Genomic DNA, 23321 nt, shown 5'->3' on the forward strand with positions numbered 1-23321 from the left:
ATTTCTGTGGCAGAGACAGAAAGACACTTAATATTGAAACCTCCAACAGTGTATGCTAAACCACCTGTTTGTCACTGAAAAGACAATAAGAAATAAAAAAAAACTGAACACCGACCTAGATAAACAATACCAAAGCTTAAAGTTATGTTAAATATCTATCATTGTCGTTAGTTTAATACTGTAAGTGTGAACATTGCTTCACATGGTGTGTGATGAGACATGTCAATGTTCTCTATTTGCTTTTAAAAGTTTGAATTTGTTGACGTTGGGATCCTTATATTTTCATTTGTTTGATTTATAAACAAAGAGACAGTTGTCTAACTCTGTCTTTTCATTTCAGTCGTCAACTTGCAATCAAAGTGAAAACTGATTGCCAATAAGGTTTTAGTTCCGTTACAAATGTTTTATGTAGCCGATACATGAAGTCAATCATTTTTTGCTCTGATTTGATTTCAAATTGATCTGGCTTGAGTGTACATGAAAGAAAGTTGTTTTCCCTATAATACTTTTTTTTGTGTTCTTTGAGGAACAGGCCCAGTGTTATGGAAACGAGCTGAAACACAGCTGATGTGAATGGAAGGAACCTAGACAATACCAATGATCGCTAGGTTAAGTGAATTTTGTTTTTAATTTGATAAGTTTCACAAGATTTTCCCAGAGTTTGTTTTGTTTCAATTGGGTGATAATTTTAGTTATAACACTTGATAAAATAACAACTGTTATTTTTTTTCTTTCTTTCAAACCATGAAAAGTTTGACCTAAAGTTAGAAAAGGTCTGACCTCTATACCTTAGGTAAAGGGTCTGTCTGGTTGTTTGTTTCATTTTTCGTTTAAAGTTGCGTTTTTTTGGAGAGTAGTAATAAATGTCATTCATTTTAAATAGATGAAGCCATGGGCTAAGCCATGTATCAACAGGAGGGATATTATTGGATTCTCAAATATTACTCATACTCAAATTTTTTATTTTATTTTTACAAAATACATTTTTGAATGTACTGACATTATTGGCAGGAGTTGGGCTAGGCCCCTATATCACCATGACCTCATGACAAAAGGACAGTGAGGACTGCATGCCAATATGTTTAAGTAACTATGTGGTCAACACCACATTTTGTCAGTTTGCGTTTATCGCCTATTCTGTAAGGAACTGTAATGTAAACGTGAGCCACAATAGTCAGATACTGACCAGAGTAATTTTCTTTTTCATAATTTTGCTCTTGATAAATTGTTGTTCCTCGGGAATGTAGAGCTATCTATTTTATTTTGATTATAGATTATGAGAGAATGGTTGGGCGGCTTTGGGTTTTGTTTTGTCTAAACTAACAAAACATTTTTTGTTTTCTTTTCTATTATAATGCTCTCTAATCTGTGCACCTCCTCTAAACTAATGTCTGTGTATTTCTTTAAGCAAATGTTTTGAAAAAGCCTGCCTTGATGTAGGCTATGCGAGTGATTCTCTGATTCGGCTACACTTTTAAGTCCGTGGATTTGATTTGCCAATTCCACTAACTATTAAGATTAAGCTTGGCAATTTGTTTGTTTGGCACTATGTAAACATCTAGGTCATTTAGTTGGGAAAAATACTGATAATTGACTTTTTGCTTTTGCCAAAAGCGTAGGGGAATCGTAGAATCACTCATGCACCCATGAACTGGAGGGTGTTGGAAGATGTTTACTTCTCATCATTTACTGTGCTCAAAGTCTGTTTCGGAAATGACTTAAGTCTTATTGAGTCATGTGGATGGCACATGTCTCAAACAGGAGAGATATTTTAGGATTAATCAGTGCATTAAACAAATATGTGTATAGGGCACATGTTAAATGAAACCTTGTTCTGAAACTTCACCCCTTAACCTAACCTAAAACAACCAACAACGACTGGTTTTGCGGGCTGATGCACCCGATGTCAACGTTTCTCAATATAGCCTACATGCCATCCCGTTCACTTTGTGTGAATATATTATTGCCTCTAAGTGTGTTCACAGTGCCTGGTATACTTCTACTTTCCATTTCATTTAGCAGAGAATCCGGAGTTTTCCCTGCTCTTCTATGTTGCTATTGTTTTATCTTCTGAAGGATTGTTGTTGTTTTGCTCAAGCAAGTCTGTTCCAAGGCCAGACTTGTGCAAGTAAAACAACCAGACATTGCAGACTGATAGTTTTTATTTTCTCTTTGAGTTTCTACTTTTTGCTAATATGCACTCAACCAGTTAATTTACTGTAATTTTTGGGAAAGTTATCAATTTAATCCTGAGTAATATATTTACAATATTTGACATTCGTTATGCTTAGGGGTATTTGATTGAGGGTGGTTATTATTCCCTATTTCCTTAATGTCCTTATTGTTTATCCCTGTGTCTAACAGTTTGGTCATTCACTTGCTTTGTTAATTTGAAGATAAGAAAAAACTTTGTTTTTATTTATCTTGAGGGAGGAATGTTGAATTTGAGTGGTATATCCTGCTGCATTTTGCAGCTGACCAACAACTGATTGACCATACGGTTGTTAACTTTTGTCTATTCCTGTGTTCCAATCAATTGGGCCAGGAATGTGGTATGTTTACGGTTACTTTGCTGATATCTGGAGAGCTCAGAGCGAGAGCCTCTGCTGTCGAAGGCCATTGTGCCAGGGCACAGTGTGCTCGCGCCTAACTTTCCAGATAGCAGACACATCTAGGCTGTGTGTTATCCTTAGTGATAGGTGTTTTTATGCTTCGTCACTACTGGAGACATGGAGACGACATCTTCCTTAACTAAGATCATACTTGCATACGTGTAACCTGCTGACATGAGGAAGACGGTATAAAAACTGTTGCCACCATTTTGTCAGTTGTCGATCGATTTGCCTGTCATTCGCCAGAGATAGGATGCTGCCTAGATAGTGAGACGTTGTGAGACTTTGTCTCATTTTTATTTCTTTTTAACCTTTTTATTCTTCTTTTACTTTTACTTCTTTTATTTTCTTCTTATTCTTTTTGTAATCTCACTTTTTCTGTAATAAATTGTATCCTGATCGATCCTTTTTAAAAAAAAAAAAAAAAAAGAGAGCTACAATGTGGAATCAAATTGCATCAGGGTTTGAATCATTTGTATGTTGGTGGTGTACTATAAACAAAAATATGGACAGAATGAACAACATCCACTATAATGTGCAGGCGCTGGGCAACAAAACTGAATTCGAGTTCAGGGCCATCCATGAACAACTGAAGGCAACCTGCCTAATCGCATTCCAATCTCGTATTGCGGTTGATATGCTTTTGGCCGATAGGAGTGTGTGCTCTATTTTTGGTTATCAATGTTGTTCCTTCATACCGAACAATACGGCAGCTGACGAAAGTGTCACCAGGGCGATAGAGGGACTGGGATCCCTCAACCAAAAAGAAAATGAAAGACCACTCCAGGGTCGACACTTCAGTGTGGGATGGTTTCTCTGACATGTTGGCAAATACAGACAGTTGGCAGCGTCCATAATCATGTCTATTGCAATATTTGCGGCGATCCTCACGTTATGTGGATGTTGTTGTATTCTTTGTATTAGAGTGTTGTGCACCAGATTTAGTACCACTGCCATTGCACAAATGGAAGAAAAAATGTCAAACCTATATGCTCTTCTAACTAGACAGGATAGTGATGTCGATGACACTATGATGATGTTGTTGGTGGAGACCATGAGCCTCCACACCAATCTGACGAGACGAATCCCTCAACGTCCCTGATCTGTTCCCTGACCCAGGGGATTATGATGGGGGCCCCTAAATGTACCTATTTAAAGAAAAAAAAAACATTTGAAGTGATCACTGGATGATGTTAATGTTTGCCTCTATATAGAATAAACAGGGGGAAATGTTGGAACTGTATTTTATTCTATATGAAAGCAAACATGTTGCCGTGGCACAAATGTGCCCTTTCACATTCAAGAATTCCTGTTCAAGGCTGCAGAAGATTACTGGACTGTGCGAGGACTTTATCTGTACCAGAACAATGGAATGCCCAAACACAACAGAGTTGCGTCTCCACATGGCAGGCCAAGGACTGTGTGTTCGTTGCCTGATTATCATAGACTTGCAATCGAGATTCGATCTGCAGCGCCGCCGAAGGTGTTGCGTCACTAGGAGGGCGCAGCCTGGCTAGTGTGTTCGTGTGTTTGTGTGTGTGTGTGTGTGTGAATGAATTAATCTCTATCCGGGTACGCCCCCTTTTCCCTTTAGCGGATAGAGATAATTGTTATCAGGGAAAATCCTCCAATAAATATGACTTATGGCTATTACATCGTTTAGAACGAGTGGGGAAAATGGTAGCTGACGGTTCTCCCCATCCGCTCTCCAAGCCGGTTTGAAACTTAATTAAGGATTCTCTGTGTCTTTCATTTCAGGTGTTTCATATTTACAAATGTTAAGGGTTTGAACCTAACAATAACCACCGGGGACTAGGGAATAGGGAGGCAAGGGGAGGTAGAGGAAGATGGAAGAGATGAGGGAGATGGGAGAGAGCAGGAGAGGTACAAGAGGAGAGAGAGAGGAAAGAGAGGAGAGGAACATATGGAGAGCAGAAGACCAAAGAGAAGAGAAGAGAAGAGAAGAGAAGAGAAGAGAAGAGAAGAGAAGAGAAGAGAAGAGAAGAGAAGAGAAGAGAGGGAGATAGGATGAAGAGGACAAGGAGAGGAAAACAAATGAGGAGAGGAGAGGAGAGGAATGTGTGGATGGAAGAGAAAATGATGAAGCCCATTTTTACAAGGACATGTTTTTGATGGATGTACCATATTCACCGCAGGTCAGAGGGGGGAAAGCAGGCTGAATAAGAGGAAGGAAGTAGAAAAGAGGATGATATTGAAGAATGGTGATGCCGCACATCCCACCCACCCACTAACAGCCGTGGCCAAATAGTTAAGAGTCAGGCTTTAGGACAGAGGGTTGCCGGTTCGAGACCCACCCTTAACTCTCTGTCCCCCTGTTCTATCTCCCTCCAGGTACCATAACCTTGTAACTAAATGACTGTAAGTTGCTTTGGGTAAAAGATGAGTGTAATGTTAATTGCATTTTAATTCTGGTCTCCAGCACACCTGCAATGCAAGTTTTTTGGACAGAGGGTAAAAGTAGCTGTGTGAAAATGGCGGCTGACAAGGGTATGAACTTTAGCATCGACCTCCGTTACCTGCACTTAATCACAGGCTTCACGCTTACCCAGAGTTGGGCCCAGGAGGATACAGTCTGTAGGTGGTGGAAGCATAATGCTGTCTTCACACCCATACAGACACCATGTCCTCCCTTCTCACAAAAGAAGTTGAGGATGTCACAATGCACTGCTCTACTCTTGCAGCTAGACCAGCCAGTTCTTTCAGTGATACAAGCTCGTTCACCCATGTTCTTAAAACTTTGCTAGACTTTGTAATCTGACCTTTGTAAATTTAATTTGGCAACTGTCTATATAATAATTTTCATTACAACGGGATAGCTGTTAATACCTGCTGGGCATTGCTGCCTGTCGCACCTCCTCCGGTGCCCATGGGTCAGCGAGAGAAAATAAGACTTGTGACACAAACATCTTTGTTGTATCAATAGGCAAACATAGGAAATACACATCCATAAACTACTTGATGCATACACAGGAGGTGCCTTCCTCACCCACCTTCGCAGGTAGCTGTAGCCCTACGCCAGAAGCAGATGTCATCAGGTGGTGTCCAACCTTCTCTGGTTGTTTCGGCCCTGAACCACAACACCCGCTCCAGCTGGTGGGCCCGCAGTGAGGGGCCAGTCTCACAGCCCATCTGCTCCTGGCGTACAGCTTTGCTCTGTCTCTTACACCAATAATACATGCATTCCATACATTGATAAGCATAAAAAATAACTAAATAAAAGGATAAAATGAGATAAATAAAGACCTGACAGTTGAGGCAGATGCGTACTGTCGAGTTGTTTGTGAGACATTTGAGCTGTTTGGTGTTCGTTGGCTGCTGGCTTTAACCCCTTCCTAGCAGCTGTGCTTAGGTGCGTTGGTTGCTGGGGCTGCAACAGTGCCTTTGTTGCCTTCTTAAGCCTCCTTCCGGTGACTCCCACGTCCTTTAGGAGGCGTATAGTCGACAACCCCATAAAGCCTCTGCATCCAACCTCCATTGGGTAGATGGTAGTCTTGTAACCCGCCTCCCGGCACTCAGCAGCCAGCTCAGAGTACTTGGCCTTTTTTCACTCAAAGGCAGCCTCGATCCCTTCCTCCATTGGCGCGGTGAGCTCAATGAGGGCCACTGCTCTTGCCTTTGTGGACCACGCCACTATGTCTGGCCGGAGAGATGTGGTGGTAATCTCTGTGGGAAACAGAAGCTTCCTGTCCAAGTCGACCTTCATGCTCCAATCCTGGCCGGGACTGAAGGGCCTTGATGTTTCTCTTTGCCTGATGCTTCTGATCCCTCCTTCCGCGACAAAGATGGTGGGGTCCTCTGTCGGCGATGGTATTCTGCTATACTGTCTGCACTCCTCCAGTACTTCGGTTAGCTTTCTCAAGACCTGGTGGTGGCGCCATCTGTAGCGGCCTTGTGATAGCACGATTTTGCAGCCTGACAAGATATGCTGGAGGCTTACATTGGGAGCATTGCAGAGTGCGCAGCATTCCTCATTTCCAAACCATTGGTGGAGGTTCCGAGGACAGGGAAGCGTGTCATAGGTTGAGCGTATAAGAAAGCTGAGTCTTGACTGTGGGATCTTCCACACGTCTGACCGACTGATGTTCCTGTTTGAGATTCCCTCCCAGGTTGTCCAGCTTCCCTGCCGTCCCTGAGACACAGCCTTGATCTTGTAGCGGTCTTCCTCCATCCTCGTCACCTCCGCCACCACCATCTCCTTCCTTTCCTTGCGGTGGGCCTTGGACCAGAATCCTGGTGCATCTCCCCATCCTCGGCCTGATCTACCTACCTGCACTCTGCCCATGATTACCTTGTGCTGCAGCTGGCCTACAGCTTAGTCGACCTCGGTCTGGGCGTTCCACTTGCGGCCAGCCAGGACCCTGGCGTTAGCCTTCATGACTGACTCGTCTGTGTACTCCCGAAGCTCAAGGACCAACCTGGCCTTCTCTTGCTTGTAGCCCAGCTATAGTAACGTCAGTGGTAGTTGTAGCATATTTCTTCCGAAGAGGCCAGCTTCAGATACGTGGGAACCCCAACCACTTTCGGATGAATGAGTTGGCTTTCCCATCCATCTTAGTCACGGTTGATGAGGGGATCTCGCTCATTTTCAGGGGCCGCATTACCCTCTGGTAGAGTGTAAACTGGTAGCACCAAACCTTGTACTTCCCAGGGAGTTGGCTTTGGTCGATCCTCTCCAGGCCGTCACATAGCTGTTTCGTGACGGTTTTCCCCATCTGTTTATCAGATAGGTCTGCGGTGTACTGCCTCCCCAGGCTTCTGATGGGTTGCTCGGCAAGGAGTGGTATCTTCTCCCCTCCTACAAGAAAGGTGGTGCAGTCGTTCCTGACTCCTTTCCGAAGTGACAGGCTGCGAGACTTAGAGGACTTGATCTTCATTCGGGCACCATGACCTCTGCCCATCCATCCTCTTCAGCAGTCTTGCTGTACATGCTGCTGTCTGAAGGAGGGAGGTGACGTCGTCCATGTAGCTCCTTAATGGGGGAAGCCTCTGACCATTTGGCAGTTTGACCCCAGTGATGAGTGAAGCATTGATGATGGGGCACACTGGATGGGAGAAGCATGATGGGCGCAAGGGACACCATGAGTGTGTGAAACGCACGGGTGCGCTTCCCGAAGGGGAAGACAGTGTAATGGAGTGACCATCACTAGTGTTGTGAGTGTGTTCTGATTGCCACGCCAATGAGCCTGGCTCTTTGGTGTAGCGGTCAGAGCCCCAGTTTACTACCCCAGAACGTCTGGGTTTGAGTCCCAGCTGGGCAACTCTACTCCCCTTCGCTACAGGGACGCTCCTTTGCGGATCGCTGTACTGTTCCCTGATGTGCTGCTCCAACTGCTCCCTGGTGGTTTCAAGCTTGCCAGTCTTCTTCTCTCCCAGCAACTGTCTGGCATGCTTGAAGGGATCCTTGAAGAAACTGGCTCGCTTTTTTTCCTTCCGCCTGCTGCGCTTCCGAATGTGTTCGGCTCTGCGAAGTCCAAATAGTCTTTTCCTGACCTCCTCCCACAAGGCTTTGAGCCCCTCATTCTCCGCTTGGGTTGCCTTTCTTCAGTTCTTGCGGAGTTGCCGCCGCTTTTGCACGAGTTGGAGGATTTCCTTCTCTCTCCTCCCCTTCTCTCTTAGGGTGATCCTCTGTCTGGGGACAACCTCGCCAAACCTGTCTTTGCACGTCTGATATATAATGTCCCCAATCAAATTAAGCGTAGTCTCCGCCCCTCCATGCAGTGATCCCTCTAGGGTCTTGATCAGGTCTGCATCCAGTGCTCGCCATGCCTGTGCTTCACTTGACTTAAGCCACTTAATCTTATTTCTTCTTGCTGGTTTCCTGAACTCTGTGTTTGGCTCTGTGCAGTGTGAGGTGGTGAGGACTGGGTCTTCATGCTCACGTGAGGGCACGTTATCTACCAGTGGGACTTCTTCCTCTGTCGCTCTCATGCCTCTAGCAACGTTGGGTACATTGGAACTGTGGTTTTTGTCCTGACTTTTGGTCCCTCTTGTCTCACCTGCTGTCGCAGTGCAAGGTTGCTGTTGGCCCTTTTGGCCACACTTCGCTTTCCCTTGGTGGATCCGGACGCCTCTGAACGTGGTCACTTTCTCCCATCCACATTCACACCTCCGGAGGATCTTCTCCTCATTTCCTGGAGCTCTGGTATTCTCGAAATCCGTTTCCGTTGCCGTCGTCACCGTGTGGTCCGTCCTGTTGGGCCCATCTTCCATCCCACCTCTCGGAGGGCCCACGGGCTGTTGCTTCTTATTATTCTTCGTAGTTGGGGTTGGGCTTCCCTCTAACGGGAGAAGTGGGTAGAGTAACTAGCCACACACGCCCGGTGCGGTCTTTCCCTGCTGTCATCCAGTCTCTCCTGGACGTCCTCCAGTCTTCCCTGGACTCTAACTGCCCTATTCACAGTAGTCACTGGGTTTGCCAGAACAACAGTTTATAATGTGATCTCCTCCACTCCATTCGCCAGATGTCAAATATCCACTGGCAAAGTAACTTCTATTGGTGATCTTATAATAGGATGATGGTGTTGTTATAACAGGAGGATAGTCTCGTCAAACTAGTTAAACTACAATGAATACATGCTGCCTTACTCAAAACTGCTTTTATAAAGGTCAACTCTAATGGAAAACTATAAGTTTACATGGTTTCAAATGTGTTTTCATGTGTCCAGAAACAGAACTCTAATGTACAGAAGTTGTTTTGTTCAGTAGTAAGGACTGTTTGTAAATGTTGTTTTAACCGTTTTTCAGCACTCTTGTCCCACCCCCAAAAAACAAACACGAGCTGGAATTGATGTCAGACGATGAAAAAGAGCCAGTGCCCTACGTCTCAATCCACGCACTTGTGTCAGCCAAAATATCTGCACTTATTTGCTGTTAAGTTGAGGGTGGGAAGTGCACTGCATCTAAGTACACAGTGCACAGTGTGGGGAATGGAACGCACACCGGGTCATCAGCAGCACCTTGGCTAACTAGATCTATGCACACTGTGGGAGCGGTGAAATTTGAGTGCGGATACGATAGTAATGTTTTAGTTCAAATATACAATCTCTTTGTGTTATAGAGTGTTCATTATCCAAGACGGCGAACAGTTTGCAAAGAATTGTTTTCAATTTCAATGAAATATAAAGTCTAACAGCACGAGTTCTGCAACTACAGGGCTAGCTTTACTCAAACTAACTGCCTTTTTTTCAAATTTTATTTTTTAATTTTAGAACTCTGTTGTTGTCCTGTTATCCTCCCCTAGACATTTCTGAGGTATCAACTGCCATAAAACTAATACATCAAATTGACAAATCTGTCCTCTGAACCATGACAGTATTTTTTCAATATGCTCAAAATAAAAGACAAGCCCCCTTCCGTGGACAGTGTTGTGTAGCGCCACAGCTACGGATGGTTAGATGGTTAGTTAACACCAGCAGATGTGCTAATCGGAGATGAAGAGGTGCTTTGAAGCCCACATAAGGAGGTGGTAATGAGGCCTTGGTGTATTTATAAACCTGCCATGACAGTGGTGGAGTTGCTATGTTGAGAAAGGCCAAAACGATGGAGGGAAGGAGGGTGGTGAATGGAGAGAAAATAGCTTAGGCTACAGTGAAGAATTGCGTCCATGCATTAAATTCCCATCATTGGCTCCTTTTTCTTGCTTCAGCTAGATTCAATTGACCTCTAAGGATTTGCCTGGTAGCAACCAGCAAACTCACAGATACACAGACATGCACTGCACTCTCTGGCAGGCAGACACAGGGAAAGGGTGCTTTAATAAAAAAAAATACAGAATGCCTTTTTAGATTTACGTTACAGCTTTTTTCTATGCAACAAGTCCCAACAGGAGAAAAAAAAATCACAATCGTCTATGCTGATGATCCTATATGCTATAGGATTTTTGTTTGTTTTTAACAGACCATTGTTTAATGGAGGTAAAAGAACACTGACCAATGAGGGTGATAATATTTAAAGGTACTTTCCTGTTTCTAGCCGTGCTACTTCTTTTGCCTCCATTATTAAACTGTGACCTGTTAAAAAACATGAAATGTTAATGGCTGCCTTGAATACGTCTGCTCACATCAGGAAACAGCAGTGGCAGCAGCGGTGGTGGTGCCCAGTGGACTGATGATTTTGGCCTGACCTTCCCCGCAATGGAGTCAGTTATCATACCACTACAGTGAGCCTGTCTGTAACAGTCAGATAGAAATAAAACAGTTTGGCTGTTGTGGTGTAAACAGCTGATATTAGATTATTTAAAATGTTGACACAGGCTTCATTGTCTTGCTCAATGCCTGGTGGACTTGTCTGAAAATGCCCGGCCTGATTTTTTCGACCAGACCAGCCCTGGCTGCCACCAGACTTTTACACAGCAGGCAGGCAGCAGGACTCACCCACCCCCCACTCCCAACACAAACAAACAACACCACTGGTTGAATCTCTGCAGAGAAAATGCTTAAGTGCGCTTGCAGCTTATTGGTCAAGGTATACAGATGTGTTTAGTCTACACTGGTCTTCAGCACTCTTGAGTTCCTGAGGCACTCTTTCCACTATGGCCACTGTCTTACGTCGGTAAGAAAATATAAGAGTGAAATTTGAGAATGCTTGTGTCCCCAGGCATTTCCGGGTCATGATGCCTACTTGCTTGCTCATGTCTGGTGTTTCAACACTGTCCCATCACCCTGATCCATCAAGCCCCTTACCTGCTCCCTCACGGGTCTTAGCATAAATACTTATCACTTTTTTCCCCAGTAAATGCTGTTGACTAAAGCAGGACCCTCTGCCTCAATAGCTATAATGAATCACCAAATGACACCAGGTAAATCAATTAAAAGTTGAAGCCTGCAAGACCAGAAATGCTGTAGCACCAGCATCACAATCCCCCAAAAATGTTTTAATTGGTGTGACATTTCAGACATATCATGCCTCTGCCATATCATGCCATATCATGCATCAGATATCAGGTGAGCATTCTCCTCATTCTTTGCCAATTTAAGGTTTTTACTAGTATAACACCAATGTTGCGACCTTCACTTGTTAAATAACAACTGTCTACCTACAGAGCTCTCCTCTCCATATTTCCCTCTCTACAGCTCTATCTGTTCAGTGTTACCTCATGGCATCAATATTGGGTAAAAATAGAGAAGGAAAGGTTGCAAGACTGCATTTGACATTTGGCTGAAATCACTGTTCTGACCTGAGGAACCTATTTCAATTTCATCAGCAAACAGCAGATCAGTTCCCTGAGAGAAAAATAAATATATTTGAAAGGTTCCCTTCTTTTCATCTATTGCAGCTTAGTACCAACCCTTAAGATTAAGGCTGCAACTTTGAAGTTGACCAGAAAATCATCAACTCGCCCTGTCAGCTGTCAACTAGGCCTTCACAGTCACATAAGGTCAGCGAGGACAGGAGCACAAACTCCTAGGTAACGTGTGCGGAACACTCAACAAAAATTCAAGAAAATGCAGCCGGATATTAAATTGACATGGGCAGCATAACGATGGGGAAAACAAAGACATAGCCATCAGTGGATAAAAATAGAAAGTCTGAGGCTGGCACACCAGACGAATCGTGTGCTTTGGTTTCTGTTTTTAATGCTGACCTGGTATATTTTTCTGTATTCATATTGCATTTGTGTAGGTGTTAGAAGTTATTAGAGCTGACGCTGGAGTATTGAGGAGCCGTAGAAACGAAACCTGCCATTCCTGAAGGGGGTCAAAAAACCATAATGTGTTTTTTCCTTCCTTCTTCTTTGTTCTCTCTCTCTCCATCCTTGGCTTTTGTTCTCAGACGTAAGAGAAAGGCACTCTAGGGCTCTGAGCCTGTTTATACCAAGCTTTTGATGTTCTGACCTATTTAAAGAATAATGAAAGTGTAAGTGTTTTTCTATAAAGAGTACGAACTTTGAAAGCACACACACTTTACCCATGTAAGTGTAACTGACACACAATGAGAACACACAACCATAAGTGCACCCACATGACATCACATGCATAAGCAGTACAAACACACACACGTTCACACACGTGTGCGTGCACACACACCCACACATACACACACACACGCACGCACGCACACACACACGCGCGCATACACATAATGCGTTTACATTATGTTTTTATTCTGAAAGAACAAAAATCAAATAGTTCTTTGTGTTTCTTACATGAAGAGCTTTCATTTAACTCTGCATCATTGCCGGATGTCATCGGAATTAACTGTTTACATAATAGAGGAATAAAGCCAATTTTAATTTAGAAATTCAACAACCACACACAACCACACACACACACACACACACACACACACACACACACACACACACACACACACACACACACACACACACACACACACACACACACACACACACACACACACACACACACACACACACACACACACACACATGCTACTATACAGTACATATTTACAGTAAAATGTTACTCATACAGTCACTCTGTAAACACATTTGATCTCGGCCCACTCCTTGATGTGTGATAGAATGAGAACAGATGTGTCAGAACAAGTGTCTCATTATTCCCGGCACCTGGGCTTAGACTGTTGAGCTGCTTTCATCTCTTCACAGTAAGACATTGAGACACTATTCTCCAGATTGTTGTAATCAATACTAAAGTCAAGCAATTATATAAAAGTTACTCCCAGAGATACTGAAAGAGGAAAAGGAGAGAGAGAGAGAGAGAGAGAGAGAGAGAGAGAGAGAGAGAGAGAGAGAGAGAGAGAGAGAGAGAGAGAGAGAGAGAGAGAGAGAGAGAGAGAGAGAGAGAGAGATGTGGGTGTGGGAAAGGGGGGTAAAGGGCTGCCTGGGTTCAACCTTCCCTTTCACACAAGTCAGGTACACAGAGAGAAGTGCTGCACATGCTCTTCATGAAAAGCTACCATGCAGTAAGACACTACAGATCCGCCTGGGCTGTGGATCAACCCGGCATTAAATCTTCAAACCTACGACAGATCACGTGTTCTGAACCCGATGCAGTCTTTGAGGATGTTCTTAAGATCTGCCATACATCAAATTAGGTCTTTAATCCCTTAAATCATCTTACCAAGACATCTTATTGTCTTGTATGTATGATTTCACTATAATATGAAATTGTCATACCAAAGAAATTCCAAAAATTGAGGGCCTAACATTAAAACAAAGCTTCCACCAGACATAAACATTTACCGCGACCCTGCCGTGTTCACACCAGGCATCATGTCAAAGTTTTGACAGCTTAATGGTTAAACGTCTCTGTTATGCACACCCCTTCAAGCAAATCATCGCCTGCCTACAATTGCACATAATATCCTGCTGGGTGTGTTTGAACTATACAAATGGGATTGACTGACTTTGCAATGCAAAGTGCCGCATTAATTCTCGTTGCAATGACAATGCTTTCAAAAGCTCCCACCCCACTCACGGATGGCACAGCCCCTGCTTCGCTCAGCTCTGCTCTCCTCTATGCTCTCCTGGGTGCAATATTGTGTCCCCTAGATATGTCCTTCAGACACCTGGTGGCCGTGTAGTATTACATTATGCATATGGTCATTACAGTCAAGCTCACATTAGTGCCACACACATGCTGCAGTGCTCAGTGCTCAGTGTGTGTGTGTGTGTGTGTGTGTGTGTGTGTGTGTGTGTGTGTGTGTGTGTGTGTGTGTGTGTGTGTGTGTGTGTGTGTGTGTGTGTGTGTGTGTGTGTGTGCTTGCGTGTGTGTGTGTGTGTGCGCGTGTGTGTATGTGCGCGTGTGCATGAGAGGCTATGTTGTTGTTGGGGTGGAGAGGTACTGCTGTTCTTAAGCATCCTTCAATGCATACATCCTGTACAACCACCACAGCCTTTTGAATTATACAATACGGCCTACTGCATTTGCAAGCAACCAGATACACTGTAAATAGACCTTGAGTGTTGCTGCCGCAACTGCTGTGTACCAATTATGGTAATGGAATGTACTCACTCCCGCTTTCGTCCATGATGCTGTACTCTGTGTACCTGCCAGGATATGAGTAGCATGTTGTTTGCCTCTTATTTCTCGACTGCCAGCAGACTTCAAATAAGAGAGCGACGAAGCAAGCAAGCAAGCTTGTGGTTGCTATCCAACCTATCAACTCTCTACTGTATCTCTCTCACCTGATAGTTGAGGCGGTCTATCACCCGTAGCAACAGTCCTTCCTCGGTCCCGATGTCAGTTGTGGTCAGTATGTAGTCCACATCATGCCCAAACTCCTTCCCCCTACGGAGCAAAGGTCAAAGGATATTACTGGCATCTGTCCACCTTGTTATCCACACTTACAAGGGCGGCCCGTTAATATTTTAGTACAAGTAGTAGCTGCTAGAGATAAATTTAGAAATGCTATGGGCAGCCTAACAGGAACTAGCAGACCCGGGGTAGTTTCTCGACAACATCGGTGCGAACTAAGTTAGTAACTGACTTGGTTGCGATTAAATTTCCCATCGCAAACCTTGTAAGTTGCTAACTGGTTAGCGACGATGCTTTCGAGAAATACGGTCCAGAAATTCTGACGACAAACATTGCAATGGGTGGGGTTAGCAGGGTTAGTGGTCTGGGCAATAAGGTAGACATTGCCCCACAAAGTGATCATGTCCAGTCAAAAATCTTATTGGTGGAGATGCGTTATTTACAGTAGCCTACTACGTGTACTTTCTTAACACCAAGAAGAAAAAGATTCACGAATGAAGAATTAACAACAAAATTGTATCCTATCAATATAAGTGTTGTCTATGATGAAGTGGGATTGTAGCCTACACACATGGGCAAGACTTGATCATCGTCAACAGCACCAAGTAGGGGCTGTGTGGGGATGGCATTCCACAGGGGAACCTGGGCAATTACCTAGTTTGCTTACCTGGTTGTGCCAGGCCTGCTGCGGAGGGATTTGATCATGCAACCCATGTATACAAGCCTGTTATCCATACTGCCCCGCCACGCATCCATGGCCTATAATGCGCTAATTAGTCAAATCATTTGGCTTATATGCAGCGATAGAGCCAGTACATCACAGGATACGTGTTCCTTGAAGCAAGGATTACACACACAGCTCTGACTTATGGACCATGATCAGAGAGCAGGCTTTGTCACACTTCCTGGGTCCATTATGAGGGAAGGCTTGCATTGTGTTTGGTCACAGTCTATTTGATTACTTGAGAAGTCGTGCATGTGGATAATGGATGCTGAAGCATGCACTGGCATTTGTTTTTGCCCGCCCACCGTTTTAAATCCTAATTGGTCAGGTGTCATTAGGTTCAGCAGCCTAAGATGTCTGCAGTCATCGTGTCCTTGAAGGCTTTGACCCTCCACACTGTTATTATGGGAATACTAAAACTACCAGCAACTCTAGTGAGGAAAAATAGGAAAATGAAGCCTGAAAATAACTGCTACGAGAACAGAAATTGAACTGAAAATGTAAAAGTTTTCTTTAAGAGACACAAAAAAGCCTCTTGAAGCTCAAAAAGAGCTATGATGGTTTTTTTGTATAGGGCCTAGTGTTACAGATGCTTGTTTTAACCCTGTTTGTGGTGCATTAAGGTCAAGGCTGATTCAGAGAAGAAGGGAAAAACTGGATTGAATAATAAACAGACAGTGGGCGGTGTGATTAGTTGGCTTGTGAGTCATGCAAAGCTCAGCTGTTGCTTCGCTGAACACCATTTAAACTTGGGCTCTTCTCCCAACTTGTCTGGCTGCCATTGCATTTGCATGCAGAGAATAGAACACCACTCCTCCATCTCCTCCCTTGATACCTCCCTCCCACTCACCCGGGCGTCTTCCAGCTCTCTCACACACATCCAGATGCTCTCTCTCTCTCTCTCTCTCTCTCTCTCTCTCTCTCTCTCTCTCTCTCTCTCTCTCTCTCTCACACTCACACTCACACTCACACACACACACACACACACACACACACACACACACACACACACACACACAGAATACACTTGATCAGACAGACAGACACTCACTCATGCACACACACACATGCATGCAAACACACGACAATGCGCGCACACAGATAATGAGTGGTAGATATGCAGAGATATTTTGTTAACACAAACAACAAAGAATGCCAACGTACTCCCTCTGACTTTGATATGCAGAGCAAGTTACAGAGAATCAGTCAAGCTGCTATCCAAAAGAGGTGCCAAACCCAACTGCCTGAAGTCCTGAAAGCTCAAGGAAGATGTTATTCAATCAGCATCTCTCCAATCTCCAAACGCTCACTGATTTTTCCTATCAGATGTTTTCTTTTCTTCCTTTCTTCTTTGAGTCAGCCACACTAGCCTCTTGCAGAGCGTGGTGATAGTCTCTCTCTCTCTCTCTCTCTCTCTCTCTCTCTCTCTCTCTCTCTCTCTCTCTCTCTCTCTCTCTCTCGATAGACAGGCACCCTCCCATACTCTTCTCATCAGAGCTTTCACTTCAGACTCCCGCCATGAAAAAAAGCACACGATGAAGGCAAGAAAGGACAGCGTTTAAAAAGCATGGGGACCCATATGGAGAGTTGGAAGAGCTCAGATAGCCAACAAAAGGCAGTGCAGGCCGGGCACCGCATCAGACATGAAAGAAGAGGAGAGGAATACCCCCATAGAATGAAAATGAACCCGGGGCCGCTCTGCGAGGATTAAGGGCTAAACCGTCACACAGTTTCTCCATCCCGCCGCTCCCCAGAGGACGTCTGGCTTGACTGGCTGGCTAGTGCTGATGTTACCACCACCACTGCCACAGGATAGTCTCCATAACCTGAGATCTGGGTGGAGTCCTGTAGAGAGTGCATAACTGCCCAGTAACTTGCAAAAGAAGGAAAAAACAGTACACAGAAGTACAGAAGTAGAGAAGCTACAACTTCTGGAGTTATTTTAGTCTCCAGATTGGCAATGCTCTTAGATAACCCACAGGATGAGGGTTTGGAGGCCTCATGCAGTACATCTTGCCATTTTAAGTTTTGGAACATTCTTGAAAAGAATGGTTCTACAACAATGCAAGATTCCAGAATTCCACAAGACAGTCAATGTACTCCAACATCCTTTAGAACTTTGATCATCCGAACATTCCATCACATCGCAAAGACAGAACACCTCCACAGAGCGTATGCAGCTAAAGGAAGAACAAATGGCTCAAGCGTCACACTGAGTCTGACTCAGAATGTAGATAATGTGTGTGTGTGCGTGTATGTGTGTGTGCGCATGTGCATGTGTGCGTGCAAGTGACTGAGAGTGTGAGTATTTGATCTCAAGCACTGCTGCCACTGTAGCATCACAGCAAATCTGACAGAACAGTGCCAGAAACAGACGAGAGAAAAAGAGAGTGAGTAAGATAGTGGAATGGAGGAAAAGAGAACAAGAGAATGAGAAGAACGAGAGGAGGCGTACAACGTATTGCTCTCTGTCTGGCCCAGTGGGCAGTGAAGGCCACAGCAGGAAAATGCAGACAGAGGGAAAAAATGTATCCATGTCCATTGCAATTATGTCAGTCAAGCATAGCAGGTCTGCGGTGGTCAATTCACACTCTGAGGAGTGGGGGCAGTCAGTCAGTCAGAATATGGCCGTAAAATTGGCTGACATTTGGGATGTCTTAGAGTTTGTTCTTTGTATTCACAGAGTGCAAAAAACAAGACTAATTATAACCAGCCTACCAAATCGATTTCTCTTTAGTTAAGTGTAAACAGGCGAACACACAAACAGATAAACAGAGAGGCAGACAGACAGGGTCATTATAATAACAATAACTGGCTCAACACCCTCCACGTAGCCAGGTAAAAATATATGTAAATGAATTAGTTTGTACATGAACTGTGTACATCTATGTGTGTATCTGCCTAAAACGGGCATTTAATGACTAATGCCTTTTTGATGTACACAAATAAGTAGCTGTGAAATATGTGATTTAAAATAAGTAACAGTTTTGAAACTGCTCAGCTAGCAATTTCAGCGAGCACAACGAGTTGCACCAAAATAACCCGCTGTCATATTTACGGGAGTGAGACGTCTATCTCAGAGCATTTTTTAAAGCACAATCGCAGCCAGATCCCTCATATCTGTCTGTCAGCTCTTCCGTTTGAGCAGATACTAAATCAAAGCTGTCATAGTTCTTTTGGTGGCTCACAAATACCAAATGAAGTGATGGGCACACGCACACGCGCAAACACACACAAACAAAAACAGAGAGGGATTGAATGAGGAGGAATGACAGCATATCTTTTGGCTTGACGAGGAGCCTTACAAAAATACTGGAAAACTTCTCAACAAAAGGAAAAGGACTGTTTGTTTGCATTGTAGTCTACCTATATACTGTACTGCATCCAAATGAACGTGCTTATCAGTATTAGATGCCTTACAAAAAGATTAAAAGCAAAGATGGTCCGTAGGACGGAGTACAAATATATGTCTGCAAAGCAATTCCATTGCATTGAGACAGCCATGACTTCTTTAATGTTGTTTACATGACTGTAATGAGCTACCTTTGTCTACAAGAACAAAAGCACAAATGCTGCTTTAGTATAAAAATAAACTATAGAATCTTTAATGTACTGTAAGTAAAAATGCAGGCAGATGAAGTCTAAAAGTAAAATAAAAATAAGGTAAAAGATGCTTAATGTTATACATTAGATGTGCGCAAAAACACAGACATACAGATACACCTTACATAATGTACATACACACACCTTACATAATGGCTTACATGACCTCTACTGATAGACTGACAAACAAATGGGCGAAGGAAAGCAGGCAGAGGCGGGAGTGGTGCTTTACCATAGAAAGGAAATATGGAGAAACGGATGGTTGGCTAAATGGATGGATGAATGGCTAGATGGATGGATGGGTGGGTGGATGGATGCATGGTGGATGGTGGATGATGAATGGAAGGATGCATGGATGGAAGGATGGATGGATGAATGAATGAACTGAGGAATGGACAGAGCATTCGGCTGGTGCAGCATCAGACTGCCAGATGGATGGGCAGACAGATCTATGAAGCTATGAGCTATGGCTAGACAGTCAGGCGGATCAACAAACAGACGAATGGGCGGACGGATCGCCTGATGGACAGCGGTATTGTATAGGAAAAGGTAAGTGTGGGAGTCGCCACGTTCCGGATGCTAGGCCTCCCCATCTGCCGAGGTGCTGCACTTGTTTTCTGACAGATTTCTAATTAGCAGCAGCGGAGATGCTCCAGACGACCCCATAGAGAGCTGCCCAGGCACCTGGAAAAGATCACGCTCTCCAGGGCTCCATTTTCTGCGATGCTACTAAACAGATTAATAAATAACCTTAAAAAAAGTGCACAAACAAGTTTGTCCTTAATAAGAGCCACGGTGGATAGGATGCATGTTTTAAATTAATAAACAAGTGATCTGCATAAGTACAGTTTACTAGCAGTAGCGTTCAAAAGTGGGACTTAAGGGAAAAGGGGTGTGTGTGTGTGCACGTGCGTGCGTGCGGGTGTGTGTGCATGCGTGCGTGCGTGCGTGTGTGTGTGTGTGTGTGTGTGTGCGTGCGCGCGTGCGTCCATGTGTGTTGTTATTTAAACGTGCCTTCCCTGACTTAATTTGAAGTGAGGGAATTAAAGACAGTGTGTCAGCTTTTCAGCAGGTAGTGCTGGCACAAGGCTTTTAGTACCTCCACACAGTAAAGCACAGCAGGAAAGAGCACATTCCCTACTCTAAATCAGGCCCAGTCAGCAAAATAACATGAAGGAATGGTTGGTTGGATAGATAAAGAGAGAGAGAGATAGAGAGAGAGAGAGAGAGAGAGAGAGAGAGAGAGAGAGAGAGAGAGAGAGAGAGAGAGAGACAGACAGACAGACAGACAGACAGACAGACAGACAGACAGACAGACAGACAGACAGACACAGACATAAAATATGGACTGAAGGAAAACGCAGTAAACAGTTAAAGGGAGAGAGTGTATGTGATTGCAATGGAAGAAGACATTGAGAGAAGCAGCACATACAGACATTCAAGTGAGAAAGAGAAAGACAGAACAAGAGACAGACAGTTTTGAAAAAGAAAAAGAGTAGAGAGAAAGACAAAGAGAGACAAAGAGAGATGGTGGGAAAGGCTTTGAAATGGAAAAAAACAGCAGTGCTGATGATAATGTTTCCTTTTTTCTCTCACTCCAAAGATAAAAAGTCTGACAAGTCGGTGCAACCATTAAAACTGAGAAGCACCTCTATTCTATGTGCTATCCACCCCAGACACACCTTGGCCACCTCCTCCAGCTGTCTGCCATGTATGCTAAAGACCATCAGATTGATGAGCTTTTCAAACGGTGCCACCAGGCGCGAGAGCGGAGAGCCGCAGAGTGCCACCCCAGCACCCTGAACCCTAAAATGGCTGCCTGTCAGCCGGACTGCCGACTGTCACACTGGCATCAGCAGCACCACCAGCTGGGAACGCTTCCCCAAGCTGGCAGTGACTTTCAGACATAAAACACATTATTCAGACACACATGCACACGTGCACGTTCACACGCACGTGCTCACGCACACACACACACACACACACACACACACACACACACACACACACACACACACACACACACACACACACACACACACACACACACACACACACACACACACACACACACTACCATACCTTAAGTTGGAAGTGTGACACACACACTCTTCCCTAAGCAGGGCGTGGTGTACCGCCCCTGTTGCGTGCAGGAGAGGCCTAAATAATTAAATGTGTCTTTTTTTTCTGTGGCACATACGAGCGCAAATTAAATATACATGTTTATTCAGGAGGAGATGACAGGGCAAAAACAACTGATGAATTATGCAGTTCTTTGGAAACATTCCTGTGTGCTGAGAAGCACTGACCAAAACACCTTTGTGTATGTGTGTGTGTGTGTATGTGTGTGCGTGCGTGCGTGCATGCCAGCATTAAAAGGGAGCTTTGTAGCACTGCTCATTTTAGGTGTGTATTTTAATGGGCCTCCACTACAAACTGAGGAGGGTTCTAAAAATGTAGATCTGAAAGTGAAGAAAAACTTTTTGTTTGGTAATCAGTTGATGGTCAGTACCAATATTTCTGCTCTCTCATGATGAAATGTAATGTCAGTGTAAAGTGTTTTATGTGTTGTTTGCAGTTTACCTCATAAGTTATAATACAATAATACTATATACTGTACTGGCTTAGATGAGCTATTACTGCACTTAATTGGAAGCCATTGCCTGAAAACAGTCGAAGAAAACAGATGTGCAACAAAGTTCATTTGTGTGACATTTTTAGTTGCTACTCTCTTTGTTTAGACAGCCAGCTTTTGTAGTCTTAAAGGGACACTGTGTGGGATTTTTGGTTGTTTATTTCCAGAATTCATGCTGCCCATTCACTAATGTTACCTTTTTCATGAATATTTACCACCACCATCAAATTCTAAGTATTCATTGTGACTGGAAAAATTGCACTTTTCATACATGAAAAGGGGGATCTTCTCCATGGTCCGCCATTTTGAATTTCCAAAAATAGCCATTTTCAGCTGCAAAAATGACTCTACTTGGACCATACTAGTAAATATTTGTTTATTACTTAGTAAACTTTCAGGCAAATATCAAATTTGGGGATAGCCAACCCAGTTTCAATGAGCAGCATAGTTGCAGTACCTTTTTTGACCATTTCCTACACAGTGTCCCTTTAATAATAAGACGTTATCAAACATGAAATGAAACAAAAAAGTAAAAGGGGATGTGTCAGAGTAAGATGAGAGGAAAGGAATAATGAAAGCAGAATCATTTATGCTGCAGGTTAGCCTGATAAACCAGCCTAAATGTGAGACTGGATGTGTAATTTAGTCTGGCCCCAATGAAGGATACATCCGAAGATGTACAAAATGTTTTCGATCTGAGGCTAGACCCACTCGCCAGCCAAAAATGTTTGGCGTCCAGCGGGTGGCGCTGGTTTACTTGGCTAGCAGTAGGTTACTTCGTGCTTTTTTTGTGCAGTTTTTCTCGATTGGTTTGGCTAATTTCTTGAAACTGAGATGACATTCCTATAACCATTGGGTCATTTGGCCAAACATTCTTACACTTCTGCACAACAGTTCAGATAGCTAGCAAAATGTCATATACAGTATATCACGAAAGTGAATACACCCCTCACAGTTTTTGCAGATTGTGAGTATATCTTTTCATAGGAAACCATTACAGAAATGTCACTTTGAGACAATGGTTAGTGACCTTTTAACAACATATTTAACTGCTTAAATTTCTTGTTCACTCAGAAAAAAAACTAAATACAGCCTTTAATATTTGAACATGTACTCACAAAAGTGAGTACACCCCAGATTAAAATCCGGTAGAGAAGGGGCTGTGTTGTCTCGAATTGTCTCAAAATGAAACAGGATTAAAAGGGAGGTCACCAGTGTGCGTTCCAACCTTTCTTTGCATTGAACTTTTACATTTTGAGTGTGCACCTGACTTAAATAGATTGGTGTGAGCTTTGAATGCAATCCTATGGAGAATATCATGATCTGCTTCAGTAGTCACAGTGCATGTTGACATGCATGTTTCTTTTAGGTGTATTTCAGATTGCCAATGTTGACAGCATCCATGCATCCCCAAACCATGTCAGTCCCACTACCATGCTTGGCTATTGGGAGGGAAAGTGGAAAACAGCGATCCTAGCGGTTACGTTCCAAACACCAGGGCGATCCTAGTGAAACTCCCATAGACGAGTTTATAAAAAAATCCCACA

General features: G+C 43.8%; 1 protein-coding gene across 1 annotated transcript in view; it reads right to left on the minus strand.

The window, feature by feature from the left end:
- The window catches only part of LOC134441413 (DNA nucleotidylexotransferase-like), a 137247-nt gene that overhangs the window by 51074 nt on the left and 62852 nt on the right, over positions 1–23321 (minus strand). The window contains exon 8 of the mRNA XM_063191708.1: positions 14743–14845. Within this exon, the coding sequence (XP_063047778.1) occupies positions 14743–14845 (103 nt within the window). The remainder of the gene's footprint in view (positions 1–14742; positions 14846–23321) is intronic.

This window comes from Engraulis encrasicolus, chromosome 24 (assembly GCF_034702125.1).
Source record: "Engraulis encrasicolus isolate BLACKSEA-1 chromosome 24, IST_EnEncr_1.0, whole genome shotgun sequence".
NCBI classification, from domain to species: Eukaryota; Metazoa; Chordata; class Actinopteri; order Clupeiformes; family Engraulidae; genus Engraulis; species Engraulis encrasicolus.